Consider the following 14,616-nt stretch of genomic DNA (forward strand, 5'->3'; position numbering starts at 1 on the left):
CCATGAACATTGCTGGCATTGACCAGACACAACAGTAGTTGGGTGAGTAATCTCTAACATCTTTCTCTCATAGGCAGACTCAACATCCAGTGTTGGGCAGAGAGAAGTGCTCATGCCCTTCCCGGGAGGCACTATTGCCATCAGCACCCAAAGCAGTATTCTCTGATCCCTCACAGCTGCATGTGTGGGGCATGAGAAAAATCATTTCAGACCATCTCAGCTGTGGAATCAGAGGGGAAAGACCGTGGAAAAGCAATGTGCACAGGATCTGCAGTATTTCCTGATGGGTTAGCAATGTCCCTTCTCTTTCAGCTGAGACCAGATGTACATTCTAGCAACGGCTGTCACCTCTGCAGTGGTTTTACAGCAAGTCAACATGCAGTCAGCCAGCCATTTTGTGAGTCACTGTGTGAAAGCTGCTGAACACCCAGACTTCCCCAAGGTAGGAAAAAAAGAGAATTTGTCAAGAGTGTGGAGGAGGTCTTGAAACACTTTCTGATCACCCATCTCAGGAAAGAGATAATGGGTCCCTAGGATATCTGAGAAATGCTTATGACCTTACAAACCAAGAGTTTTTCACCAACTGCTTTGGTGGGTAACGGTGAGCAGAAGACCTTTAACTACATGGATCAGACTGAAGGCCAACCAGCTAGCTTCCACTGACCTGAGTTACCGTGTTTGTGCACTAAATGGTGATATCTCTCTCAAACGCTCCAGAGTACTTCCATCATCTGGTGAGAGCTATGATAAAGAGAGAGCAACCTAGGAGTACATCTACACAAATAAGACCTTGATGGAAAAGAAACCTAGCTCCTGCTCCTGAAACAATGGTGCCACAGGGGCAAAGCAGGAAGGAGGTCCATGTAACCCTGTGACAGAGACGTGTGCTGTCACCATGTCCCCATGACAAACACTGCCAGTGTTTATCTTGATACTCCCAGCAGCAGCTGCAGCAATGACAGGACAAATAAGCAGTTACAAGTCAGCAGGTGCAGTCAGTGAGCTGTCCAGTCTATGAGACTTGTGATAACATTACCCATGCCAGTGCAGCTCTACCATAGGAAAGATGGGGACGGCGGTTTTATAGCATATTGTCTTTGACTTAACATATGGCTTAAACCAAAGAATACTTCCTGAGTGTCAAGGTGCAATCCCCCTGTCAGACAGCAAGCCTTGAATGCCAAATGTGACTTCATGGTGACTGCATGGCTCAGCAGGTCCAACTCTGCAGCACAGTCAAGGAAGAAAGTTCATATCCAGCATGAGACTGGATAGTCCTGCACTACCAGTTTTGCAGGGACAAAGGTCAGAGCCAATTAGACAGATTAAATCAAAACAGTGTCCAGACAGCTGCTCATGCCAGGGCCGAATGAGGCTTCATCACACACTTCAACAGAAAGGCCTGGAAGTTGTGTTCAGCTTCTGCTTTGTCTGAGGCCTAGATGACACCACAGGTGACACTTCTTTGGCTTATAATCCACTTTGAGGAAGCATAGGCATTGGGATGTGAATCTGATGTATAGCCTGATATGTGTATCTGATTATCTGATATAATGTGATATACAATGATGATATAATCTGATATGTACAACTATATATAGATATATAGTGCAATATAGCCCAACTAGAGCAAAAATACTCCCAAGCAATATCATCAAACAGATAAACTAGCGAAAAGCAGTATCTACACAGCTAGAAGAGTTTCAGGCAGCAGCATATTCTACCTGTGCAGGCTGAGAGAAACTGAGCTTGCCAGGAACACCAGCTACGCTGGAGGAATGGAGAGACCAGAGTGCCCCTGTACATGATGCAGAAGAATCCTGTTGTCTCACAAAAGGCTACAGCCCTCATGGAAGGTGTGGGAGTCTCAGAAATGCATGATTCTTGATTCCAGCACAAGAAACAAGAGCAAGGCCAACTTCAAAGCCAGTTGGACTTATGACTACTCTGGTGAGGAGCTTTCTCATCTAAACAGAACTTGAATAAGTGTTCCCTAAAGCAAGGACCAGAACACAGAAATCCCACTTCTACCCTCTCTTTTATTGTCTGTTATTCTGAGAACCATGCTGCATAGTGATCCCATGGCAGTAGCTGAAAGCACAACCATAGGTGGTTTGGGCATTCTCCTGAGAAGGACTGGTTGGAAATGACCTCTGGAAGTCTCCAGCCCAGCTACTCACCCTGAGCAGGATCACTGCTAACAGCAGATCAGGTCAGCCACAGCTTTGTCTAGCCAGGTTCTGAGACCTCCCAAGAATGAAGATTCCACCACCTCCCTGTTCAGCCTGTGCCAGGGCTATCCTGCCTTCCCAGAGAAAATCACTTTCCTGATTTCTGACCTGGACCTACCAAGCAGGATGTGACTACTGGCCCTTGTTATACTGTCTGTAACTTTTGTGAGGAAAGTAAAAAGCTGCCTGACGTTATGGAGAAACTGAGATCAGGACATCTACCCTTCTGGGGTAGGGTTCCTGTGACAAGAGCTTTTATCACATAAAAACCAGGCTCTGTCTCTTACTGCTTTTAGCTGTCAGCGGATGCTGATCTTCAAGCCAGAGCAGACTATGCTTGAAGATGAAGGCAGTGTTTAATGGTAATGTGCCTTGTGGAGGGTCCCATGAGATGTCAGTGCATAAAACTCAGGTAAATAATGACTTGGCCAAGTTCTAGGCTGAAGGCTTCTGAAATGGTCCGTGAATGGACTGTGAGGCACACTGTGATAGCCCATGGCTCTCCTGGCACTCACAGTGAGTCAGAAAGAGGAATGCCAGTGGCCATTCCTGATGGCTTGGACTCTGTTGTGAACAAGGTGAGCTGCTGCTGTCCTCTTCTCCCTGTCATTCTTTCTGTTAAAGAAATCTGGTTTTGCTGGTCCCATTTTGCAATGCTGTTGTGAGCTCATGACAAGAGCAGGTAGACACAGAGCCTTGGGCAAGCTGGAGGTGGTACAAGTTTGACAGGTCTTGAGCAGCTGATAAGATCATGAGTTAAGTCTGCTTCTCTACTAGCATGACAGTGAATACAACACACAAATATTGACTGAAAATTCTGTCTCTGAATTTCCCTTATATGTGTTTTTCTTTCTTTGTATCCATGGACAAGCTGCCTCTGACTTGAGCAACTTTTCAATTAACTATTTCTGTTTTCCCCTAATGGTGCTTTAGTGATACCGGACATTCTACCAAACTAATCTACATACATGTACATATATAGACATAAATATCTCCAGCTAAAGGGAAAGGAAATAAGGAATGTGGTAGAGATCATATCCTTTATGGCAGGGGTGTTTCTGCTTTACATTCTCTGTCTTTTGTAAAAGCTTCAGATGTCTTCTAATCGTCAGAATTAAGATTACAGAGGATCAGAAGACGAAACCTTCTTATAATTATTTTCTTTCATATGGTAGCAGGGTCATATTAATTCCTTTGACTCTGGGCCTACTTTGTCATCAACTTGAGAGACAATTTCCTGCAACAGATCTGTACTGCTAAGGTGACACATTTACTGGAGCCCCCACCCCACTTACCATTCGTGAAGGTGTTCACATAGTACCTTCGGCCCTGGGGAGACATATAGCTCTGCCAGCCGGGGGGAAGATGGCTGTTCAGGGTATCTTCTCCTGTCTGAGGAGCTGCCTTTCTGGGTTTCTGCTGAGAAAAGACAAAAAACCCAACCTATTAAGTTAGTATCTAGATAATGTAAAGTCTAACCAGACACACATCTGGAAAGGAACCGTGTGGTTTGGCATTCTAGAGATTGCAATACACCCAAAAGACTTTCGGTTCATTTCTCCCCTCATCTGTCCTAGCTTCATCCAGAACATGAAGCAATCTTCCCTTGGAGCACTGGCTACACAGAACATCCCTTGCAAGAGAAATGAAATCCTTCTGTATTTGATGTCCCATGAGCACCTGGACCTGTCCAAGAAAACGACTCTTGTTAAGCAGTAAAATGCAAAGCATAAAATAATCAAGTGTCTGAGAAAGAATGGCATGAATCTGGCACTCATTTACTTCCATGTGGATATACTGGTGGGTCAAAGCACTGGTCATGGAGGTCATGCCCCAATTTAATTTACACGGGCACCATCAGCTTCAGACATTTTCAAGAAGAAACACTGCAGAGCCATGTTGCCTATGAGAGTGGTGTACTGAAGTAAATCTATCAGAATACTAATAATGCATGTAATTAGAATGCATACATTACTGATCTCGATGTAATCTGCATCCATATCATCCAGATACAGGATCATTAGGATTCAGATGACTAGGAGTGATCCGGATCACTAGGAATAGCAGAGGAGCATCATGCCGTCACCTGCTCTCCAGGCACACACACAGAACTGCTGTCAGGGTTCAAGTGCCACCTCAGCTGTACATCTCTTCACCAACTCAGTTGCAAGCCCCAGTGCAGGTTCAGGGTGCAAGAAAGAGGTGAAGCTGCAGTGCAAGTAATTGGCCGCACCACATTGTATCACCTGAACTATTTCCCTCTTTCCAGTAGCTCTGGTGGTTCCTTGGCAGCTTGGGATTTAGGGCAGCTGCTTGATGTGACACTGGCAAAGAGGGCTTCACCCCAAAGGGGACATGAACCCTGTCTGCTCCCTTCATCCAGGAACACTGAATAAGGCAAAGTTAGAGAGATAAGATGCATGGCTAAAGATTGCCAGTTGCAGCCCTACAGGGCTGTGGGTATGAACCCAACAGCCTCCTCCTGGCTCACATCCAGAGAGCTCCACTTTGCCTCTCCGCACTCCCTAAGGCAAACCAGGCATGGATGTACTCATTGTTTGTCTGTTTGTTTGCATTGCCTTCAAAGGAAGAAATACAAAAGAACAAGGAAAAATGTGTGAAATTGAATTATTTATCCCATGGAAGCAAATCTCTATCCACAGAGTGCCTTCTGACATGGTGGGGGGCAGGTCAGAAGTGACTGCACTAGATTCACCAGCAGCCACGTCCAGGGGACAGGCAGTTTCAGCATCTGGCTGCATACAACATTCAAACATTGACAGACATATCAACAACACCATCAGAAAGAAATCTGCGATGTGTCCTTCTCATACACATTCAATCTCTGAGTGAAATTTCAACTCCGTTCCAACCCAGAACAAAAGGGCCATTTAATGATTTTGGAGGCAAAAGTCTATTTTATGTTTTTTTTCAGTTTCAGACCACGCTGATTACAATGGCTCTCGCTAACAGCTAACTCGAGGATGATCTTGCCTTCATGCCTCATCAAGTGTACTTGCACAGGCAGGTCACAGGCTGCAAGGTGGCCACTCGGAGCCAAGGCCAGTCTCACCACTGCAGCACTGATGGAGCCAATGCTGGTCCACATTTTAGCCCCTCTCCTTGAGGAGAAATACAGATTCTCCTCTCCTTGAGGAGACTCAGCTGGCCCAACATGAATTGAACCAGTTAACTCAGGAGATACGAAGGGACCAGATAATGACCCAAATCTTATGCTCTGCATGCCTACGGCTAGCAGCGTGGTATGCAGAATTAATCAGTAGTATCTCTGACATCTACTCCTATCCTGTGTTTCTGCTCTCTAAGGTTTAATCAAATGAATCTACAGCTCCATCCACCCTGCTGTATGTGCGAGAAAGCAGAAGCTTTCACAGTTTATGTTACTATTTGTTTTTTGGGGTTTTTCTTGCTGATCTCAGCTTAGGATGCAAGTGAAAACTTATCTTACACATTAATCTGCCCAAAGGCACATGTTCTCATGTTATTGTTATTCTATTGCCTAGAAATGCACTAAATGAAATTCTTGTGTTAGTGAAGCTAGCACAACCATGCTTGTTCTGTGATCACAGGGGCAGGACCCTTCCATACCTGCCACTGAAACACTTCTCTGTTTCATATAGCTTTCTGTGAAAGCTCTGAATCCTGCTAATGAAAACATTAAACCTCATGAACATGACAGAAAAATTAAACTATCCCAGTTTTAACTCTGGGTTATCTGAGTTCTTCTCCAACATGATATGGCTGGTTACGGAAGTGCCTTGTTTCACTATGCAATGCCACTTCTAACATGGCTCCAACAACCACATACTTATTTCCAGTTCTTTACAGCCACATAGTGGCACCACCAGAAACTTGCTCACACAGCCCTGACACCTGCAGTATGGCTCTAATATCCAGCATCATCCTTTTGTTTGGCTTTACTCTCAGTCAAGACTGAAAATAACTCACTGCAGGCTTCCCAGGCGTGACGTCCCTGGAAGCACCACACTGCTTGTGCAGGTGAAGCAGACCAGTGGACTGGTGTATGGCACTGACACATACTTTTATCACATGGACCTTACATCAAAAGCTGTTTTGTGCAAGCTTCCTTTTGGTTCTGTTCAGCCGCTGTGACCTGTCATGCAGGGGAGCTTTTCCATCTCACATCGCTCTCAGGCACCCCCCTCTACAGTTTCACCTAATGTAATGAAACATCAGGAAGAAAAAAGAACTCCTGGAAAGAGTATGTCTGACCAGTGCAGTCACCCCAGTAATTGCAGTAACAGCTGAGAAGGTGGCTGGCTGATTTCTGTCTCCAGGTGTACCTCCTGAGGGGCTGTCCTTGCACCTTACCCATACACAGTCCTTGTCCAAAACACAGGTAGGTCTGGTGAGAAAGCCAGGGCTAAAGGGCATTCAGAGGTTCAGGATCAAGTAACATATGCAGAGAAGGTCAGACCAGAAGGGAAAGCATGATAGCCCCAAGCTATTTTTTGAACCACAAAACCAACCTCTCTCCCAGCATGTTCCAAGCACAGAGTGCTGGGACAAATCCTGGGACAGCTCCTGAACTCTCCATCACAGGGTTAATGGTCCCCATTATTGTTTGCAAAAGCACACTGAGGAAAAAATAAATTCTGCAGTGTAGGAGTGCACCAGCTCATGAAGAATTTGGCAGCAGTTTGGGTCCCTTAGATTCACTGCACAGATCTCTGGCCTTGAACATAACAAAGTTACACCAGACTATCTCTGCTGTGCATGATCACCCCATAAAGAGGAATTTGGGATAATCCAACCCTGGGTTCTGTTCCAGAATCTAGAAGGTACAGAATTTCATGCATTTTTACAGCACGCTCACCATTTCTGTCCTTAACACCTTCTTTCCCTTCTGGAACTAAAGTCCCATTGATTCCTGCTACCCCTCTTTCTTAACATGGTCCTACAATGATCCCACATACCAAGTCAGTCAAGAGTAGCCTCAGTTCATTTTAGGGGCCCATGGTATTGCTACATTTCATCTGGTCAGCACCAGTACCCTGCAAGGACAGATACCGCTGGTTTGCTTAAGGAAGCTCTGCAATTGCCCCAACATCCTTTGAGTCACTTTTTCAGTGTTGCTTCAGGTCTTCCTGATAGACTGCAGGAAAAGCAGAGGTCTTTTACAGCTGTATTCTTAAACAAAGGCTATGCCGAGAGACAGATGTGGACAGTACAGAGTGGACACCAGCAAATGTCGGATGGAAATAAAATAAAGACCAACGTTAAGCCAATGTTTTAGCTATAGTCCCTGTCAAAATGTCTATCACTTCAAAAAAGCACACAAGCATTATGTTTTGCAGTTGCCAATTCTATTTTTGAGTTACTAATATTTCTACCTTTGCTTCTGATTTTGCCAATAAAGATGTGTTGCGAGCACAGTAGTCCCTATCAATGATGGTCAAGAGGACTGAGTATAAGGGAAACCCCAGCACTGCCAAATGCAGAAGTTCTTGTAAACAATAGGGAAATGGTTTGCTTGGACGTGCATGGAGTATGGATGTGTGGATCTCTTCCTCTTCTTTTAGAGAGGAACATGATCCTAAACAGCAACTCACTATTGGGCAGGACTTTTCCCCCCCATGGGGACTGCAGAGGAAGATCCTCTGGATGCTGGGACCACTTCTCTGTTAGAGCCCTTAACTGGTCCCAGTGCAATCCCCTTCCACACACACTTGGACTCCCACTCCTGTAACAGCTCTGCTGCAAACTGATACTCTATGGAGGAAAGAGGAACTGAAAATGGCATAGGGGAGGAATTGAAGAAGAAATGAAACTTGGCTTCATCCTCTACTCCTCACCACTCTACACTTATTGAAACAAAGATACCAGGAGGGTCTAGGATAGATGGTGTGGGGCAGTAGCATATGGGGCTGGGCTCTATAATGAATCACAGATTACGTACCTCATAGTTTTGGCACACTCAGCAGCGCACCCTTTCAGAAATGAGAGTTCCACGGAGGCCATAGTGGCAGCACATCATCCCTTCTCTGACAAAACAGGAGATCTGAGTAACAGAAGAGACTTTCTTGCTCTGTTTTTCTCAGAAGAAACAACCCTTTCCGCGCCAGACACTCTGCAGTCCCTTTCTCTAGCATCAGCAAAGTTAAACTGGAGCCACGTTTGCACACCCATATAGGAGAAGTTTAGGCTAACCTGGCATGTAATGATAGGCAATCCTGCTGCCGAGACAAGACGAAGCAGGGAGCTCAGGCAGCGAGGTGGGAAGCAGCCAGCTCCACACTGGCAGCGCACCACCAGGCAGGCTTCAAACCCCCCCCAGATCCAGCTCCTACCAGGACACATCCTGTGCCCAGCCCCATGTCCCAAGAAAAGTAAAGGACTTCTGCTTGCATACCTCTCCCTTGGGATGGCTCAGCAAGACTGTGCTATTACTTTGATCTATTGTTCCTATTTTTAGAAGAATTATTGCCAAGATAGTTTATGAGAACAGTAAATCACAACAAAGCACTGTCTACATGGGGAGGAGGTTTCTGTATCAGCAGAGAGCATTACGAACCAGCAAAAACTGAACAGCAGACAGTGACTGGAAGCTGAAACTAGACAGGCTCAGACTGAAAAGAATCTGCCAATCATGAGGATAAGTATTGACTGGAACGGCTTACCAGGGGGCTGTGCACTTCTTGTAGTTCCTCCATCAAGATTAAGTGCCTCTTTCTAGAAGATCTGCTTTATTCCAATTAGAGAAAAAGACAGGACCCTGAAGCCCCTGACCCAGCAGTGCGGAAGCTTGTCTGGGTGGGCTAGCAATCCCTTCTGCCTTCCAAATCTTGCAACTCCGGCAGGGCCTCTGAGCTGAGAGAAACACGCCACTCCCCTCACTGTCACTTCTGGGAGTGTCACCGGCCGCTGCATGGTGGCGGACAGGCAGATCTGGACCTGAAAAGGATGTCTGCAACACACAGTTGAGGAAACAGGAAATCTGAACAATGTGAGCAGAGCAGAGAATGTGTGACCCCAATGAAATCCTCCTGCATCTGTATTTGCTGCCTGGAAAAGGGATCAAAGTATCTCTCAAAACATGCAAAACCAAGAACACAAACACTTCCCTTCTATGAGATTTCCTAGGATCAGAAGTCCATATAGCAGGGGTACATACAGGGATAGACAAGAGCCAGCCACCCAACAGGTCTCATTCTCCATCACTTGTCATGCAGAAACACAGGGACAGGATTCTCCTGATATATACACAGCAGAAAGGAACCAGAAACGAGCAGCAAATGCAAAAGGCATCTCAAAGCAGAGAGGGCACTGGAGCTCTTCAGCACCAAAACATGTGCCAGAGAACTAGCAAAGGCAAGCATATGAAATAAGAGCAGATCTATGGGGTTAACCCACCTAGTCCAGGACAGCAGCACTGACAAGAGACGGAAGGATGTGTTTTGAGGACAGAGCACACGAACCTGACCATTACCTGTGGCCTGCATCCACGGGCACTGGATTAGGGATGTCAGGGAGAGGGGCACAACCAGAGTGGGCAGGAGCCACCCCACAGCACCATAACCTACCCAGAGGCGACACTCTTGATCAGGGAGTGGTGTTTCATCACACTATTAAGCACAGATTGTCTAGAAGCATGTCTGAAGAGAATGACAACTAGGACAGACATCCTGCATGCTCCATGCAAAAAAGAGCACCAGCTATTGCTTGAACATTGAAGTCCTGTCACTTGCTGTGCAGCTGAGCCAGCTCAGAACAGGGCAGCCTGTCCAGTGCCTCTCCCACTCCCCCTCTTCTGAATTTCTGACTATGTTTTTCTTTTCTTTCTCGCCCTTCTTGACCAAGTTAGCAGCAGCCTAACTCATCCTGTTCCTTTGGAAGATGACCTGGCAATGTGATCCCCTCCCATGGTGGAAAAAAAAGTCAAAAGAGGTTTTATGCAGCAAAATGAGGCAACAGGGAGTGAAGGGCCCACACACATCAGTCCACCCCACGCTGACTGACCCCCAGAGACAAGTTCAGCCTTGCTCAATAGAGGAAAATCACTTCCCATTTTCAAACTGCAGGAAATCCCCATTCTCCTTCAAAGAGGGATCCTAAGGAGGAAACATCTGTGCCTGGGCTCCCTGAAGATGTGTTAGCTCGCACTGTGCTCCAGCAGAGAGCAGCCCAGGGGCTCTGCTGAACACACAACCCAAGGTAAAGCAAAACAATCCCAAAACCACAAATGCAGGCCCTGAGCAACCTGATCTAACTCTGAGCAGGAGGTTGGACTAAGGACCTGTAAAATTCCCTTCCAATTCAAATTCTGCTGTTTTATGATCCTATTTCAACGGAGGCAGAGGATGCCTCTAGCTATGGGAAAGGTTTGAATTAAATGCAGTGTCAGTACACTTACCTGCTCTTGCCACTTGCTCAGAGTCACACTGCACAAAGTTTTGCAGACCCAACAGCACAAAGAAAGGCCACAGAGTCCAGCTAAGCAGCTCCCCTGCAGTGTCCTGCCCAATGCTAGAGGATCACTGGTGATGGAAAGCTGGACACAACAGGTGGGGGGAAACTGCCTGCAAGAAGCAATGCAAGGACACAGCAGGGAAAACTGCCTCAACATGAACCTGCACCAGAACAGCCCTCTGTCCTGGGGGGAAAGCTTGCTCTGTACTGACATTACTGAGCTTATGTTTCTGTCTAACTGCATTTTTCATAAATACCTAACTTGGCAAAGGTGTGTGTCGACCCAAGGGTATGAAGCAGAAATAAGACAGACATGGTGCAGTCAAAGAAGTGGGGTCTGTGTTTAAACACAGCTGCTGCTGCAAACAGGAATTGCTAGTGAGAGAAGTCCACCGAAGACCCTTGGTGGCAGGGATGCCCACACCAACACTTGTGTCCATCCCGAGTTTGACATGAAGACCCCAGCACCGAGAAGTGCCTTGCAAACCCTCCCCGGGCTGGGCACGGGTGTGCCCTGGAGAAGGGGAATGCCTGGGGCACCTCTGAACCCTTCCGGCGTTACCCGCAGCCTCCCTCTCTCTAGTACTTTGAGTCATTCTGTATTTTGTTCATTTTTATGCAATCTTTCTTGCTCAACATTTGGTTTCCATGGAGTCACATACACTGTGTGAAACAGATTTATATTTAGAAAGTGGAACGGGTCATATGACCTGTCCCGGTTGTCATGGCAACCAGCACAGCTCCCGTTCAGCTGAATCTGATGGCACATGGCTGCTGGGGACAAGTCGCCCTCCCTGGGTGGCCGTGCGGGCACCGCCTCTAAAGCAGCAACACAGCCAGACGCTGCTGTGCCACTGCCCCTCCAGTCCCCACAGCCCGGCCAGCGGCATGCCTCTTCTTTCTCTGGGCACCTTCTGTCACACCAGCCCTCTTCCTCAAGGAGAAACAGTCCCCTCGCCTGTGCCAAGTGCCAGGGCGTCTCAGAGCACGGCCTGCGCTGCCAGGCTGGGGCCGTGGGCTGAGCTATGCCCGGCACATACCCCACATGCCAGTCTAGCAGGTCAGCTCTCATTCTTCCCAGTCTTAAAAATCTCCCTGCCCTCCTCTCCTCTGTGCCGCGCCAACGTCATCTTCACCCATTCTTCCTCCTCAATAATTTTAGCTTCACCGTGTAGCTGCTGTTTCCCTGGAGGCCACCTCTGCCACCCTCCTACCAACCCACCGCAGCCGTGACCAGGAGGACCACGTGGCCCTTGTGCTTGGGTCTCTGCCCCGGGGCCAACTCTCCTGGAGATCTGCACCCCTCTATCTCCCATTCGGCCCTGAGATGCTGTGTGCATGCTTCCCACCCAGCTCTACCTTCCCCGCTGAGGGCCTGCTCTCCCAGCCAGACCCACAGCTGCCAAAATCCTCCCCCCTCGCCCACCCAGGTCCCTGGCTGAGGTGTAGGCATGTGCCCAGGACTTTGCTTTAAGGTAATATCCGTGAATAGCACCGTGTTTGCAGAGAATCAGCCTCCTGGGACTGGTATACTTTTCTCTGCTAGTACCCTAAACTAGGGAAAAACAAGCTGTTTCTGAAGGGTATGTGACCAGGGAGACAGACTGGGTGATGTTTTCTGGCTCAGTGCTGTGTGAGAGACCAAAATGGGTGGGAAAAAGAACGTTCTGATCTGTGAATCCTGCACAGACCCCTTCAAAACAGGTGGTGTCAAGCCAGAGGTGAAAAATCTGAGTAACTCCAGTGAGTGCAGCCCAGTCCTCTCCACTCCTTCTCAGCATGTGTCTGCTGCATGAAGTCACGTAAGAGGCCAGACTCGAGAAGACACAGCTCGGAGCTGCAGCTGAGCCCCTCCCCTGGGGTGCGTCTCATGGGACCCATGGCACCAGGTCTGGTCCAGATCCCACCGCAGATGATGCTCCGTCCCCAGGCAAGGCAGTTCAGGGAGGTGCTTGGTGCTTGGCAGTGGATATCGACTTTTTTTGGCTGAGGGAAGCTAGGCAGGTGTAAGAAGTACAAAGGATAGTAAAGACAGGGGGAGGGGGGGAGATTCAATCTGGGGAAAGAGCAAGGGAGTGAGGCCCTGATTTGGGGAGGGTGGTTAGCAAGAAAGAGAATAAAGAGCCTGTGAAGGCTCCCGATTTGGGGAGCGGCAGAGGGTGAGCATAGTTTGCAGAGGAGGACAGCCCAGCTGCTGGCTTTCTCGCCTCTTACTCTGCCTGAGTTCTCGGCACACTCCCAAGCGAGTTCATCCCTTTTCAGTGTGAGCGCTACCCTGTGACAGTATTTAGCACTATCTGACAAGGGCGTAGAGTCCTGGCACTGAATTAGCAACTAGGAAAGGGGAAACCAAGTACCACCCTCGAAGCAGGCACTGACGACCCTGAACAGCCAGATGGGAGTGGTGTCTGCTCTGAGTAAGAAAGCCTGTCTAGAACATGGTGACCATGGCTACACACTCAAAGTATTATGCATATATACTCACAGGGAGCTCAAGGATCACCCCCTAGGAAAATACACAGTTGTTTTTCCTTTCTGTGCTAATGGATGAAAAGTCATTTAATGGACAAATCTGTCCCATTCCCTTTGAGCAGCCCCTCCTGGCTAGTGTGATCCAGCCAAGCTGTGAGTGGAAAGGTGATGGCCAGAGTGAGACTGGATGGGAAAGAAGCTGCAGGCAGTCACATCAGGCAGCAGCAAGGAGCTAGCACTACCAGAGTGAAGCTTCTCCACCATGGCCTGGGAAGGCCAAGGAGGGGTCAACCAGGCAGACTGCTGTGATGAAGGGCTCAGCTCCACACACGGCGGAGCACAGAGGAACAGTAACAGCAACACAGAGGGACAGTGACGGGTGGGGAACCAAGATAACCTAATCCCACAAACAGAGCACCCTGCCTGGAGCCTCCCCTGTGCGTGAGAGCAACCAGCCCCCTTGTCTGGGGTGAAAACCATCACAATGTGTCAAAGGAAAGGCTCTCTACATCATCTTACAGACTGATCCTGGCTCTAGGGGTACGGGGCTCATTACAGGATGCAGGCAAGGGGCATTTTGGGATTATACAAAACAAGGGATGGTTAGGGGAAGAAGGTGGGGGAAGGGAGAAAACCAGTCTGGGAAAAGACAGGGGTAAGGGGATGAAAGGAGCTAGTTGTGTGTAAATGGGCAGCTGGTCATCACATTTGTCTGTCCATGCCCTGAGTCTGTCACTGCAGTCCATCCAATCTTATTAAAATCCATTTCTAACTATTTTCCTGGGTAAGGGCCTCTCCATTCAGTATGCATGTGCATGAATGGAGATTTAATTAGTGCCAGCAGCTGGAGTGGGGGCCACAAGTTATAGGGGCCAGTGTGTTTGCAGTGCCAGCAACTGGAGACACTGCAGTACTGGTCTATCAAGCTGGACTAGCCAGGTATCAAAACAGCTGTAAGTCTTGGCCAGATACTGAAGAGACCAGAGGGTCTTTGAGCTGCTACTGGAAGGACCAAGAGATCCAAGCCAACTACTGTAGGGACCATAAGTTCTGGTTGTTGGCTGAGATCCATTTGCTTATGTGTGTCTGTGTGTGTCAGGGGAAAGAAGCCATGGATCATCCGGCAGATAGACGGGGTATCTACGTCCAGTTACTGGAAGGATCTTCAGTGTGTGACTGTGCAATGTACTGGTGTGTGCAGGGAGATCTGTGAACCAGTAACTGGAGTGGGGCTGTGGTCTTAGGGGCTGCATGACCCGGTGCCAGCAACTGGGGAGACTGGGATCCAGAGCCAGCACCTGGACAGCCTGTCTCAGGCCAGTTATTAGAGGGCTCCACATTGCATATATGTATGTACTCCCCACTAACAGACCTTTATCCTTTTTCAGCCGGAAAGGGGAACAAGATGCAGCTGTTGGTGCTGTTTGTGAGAGCGTTGAGTGTTTCTGCCTATGTTGATCTG

General features: G+C 48.0%; 1 protein-coding gene across 5 annotated transcripts in view; it reads right to left on the minus strand.

Annotated features, from left to right (window-relative positions):
* Positions 1-14,616, minus strand: part of GAS7 (growth arrest specific 7) — a 104,059-nt gene that overhangs the window by 62,539 nt on the left and 26,904 nt on the right. For 2 of the 5 annotated variants that reach the window (XM_074888918.1, XM_074888916.1), the window contains exon 2: positions 3,527-3,650. In XM_074888918.1, coding sequence (XP_074745019.1) covers positions 3,527-3,650 — 124 coding nt within the window. Of the gene's footprint in view, positions 1-3,526; positions 3,651-8,172; positions 8,275-8,893; positions 9,091-14,616 lie in introns of those variants that run through there. The other 3 variants (XM_074888920.1, XM_074888919.1, XM_074888917.1) reach the window with 3 other exon arrangements.

The sequence above is a fragment of the Strix uralensis genome, chromosome 19 (assembly GCF_047716275.1).
Source record: "Strix uralensis isolate ZFMK-TIS-50842 chromosome 19, bStrUra1, whole genome shotgun sequence".
Classification (NCBI taxonomy): domain Eukaryota; kingdom Metazoa; phylum Chordata; class Aves; order Strigiformes; family Strigidae; genus Strix; species Strix uralensis.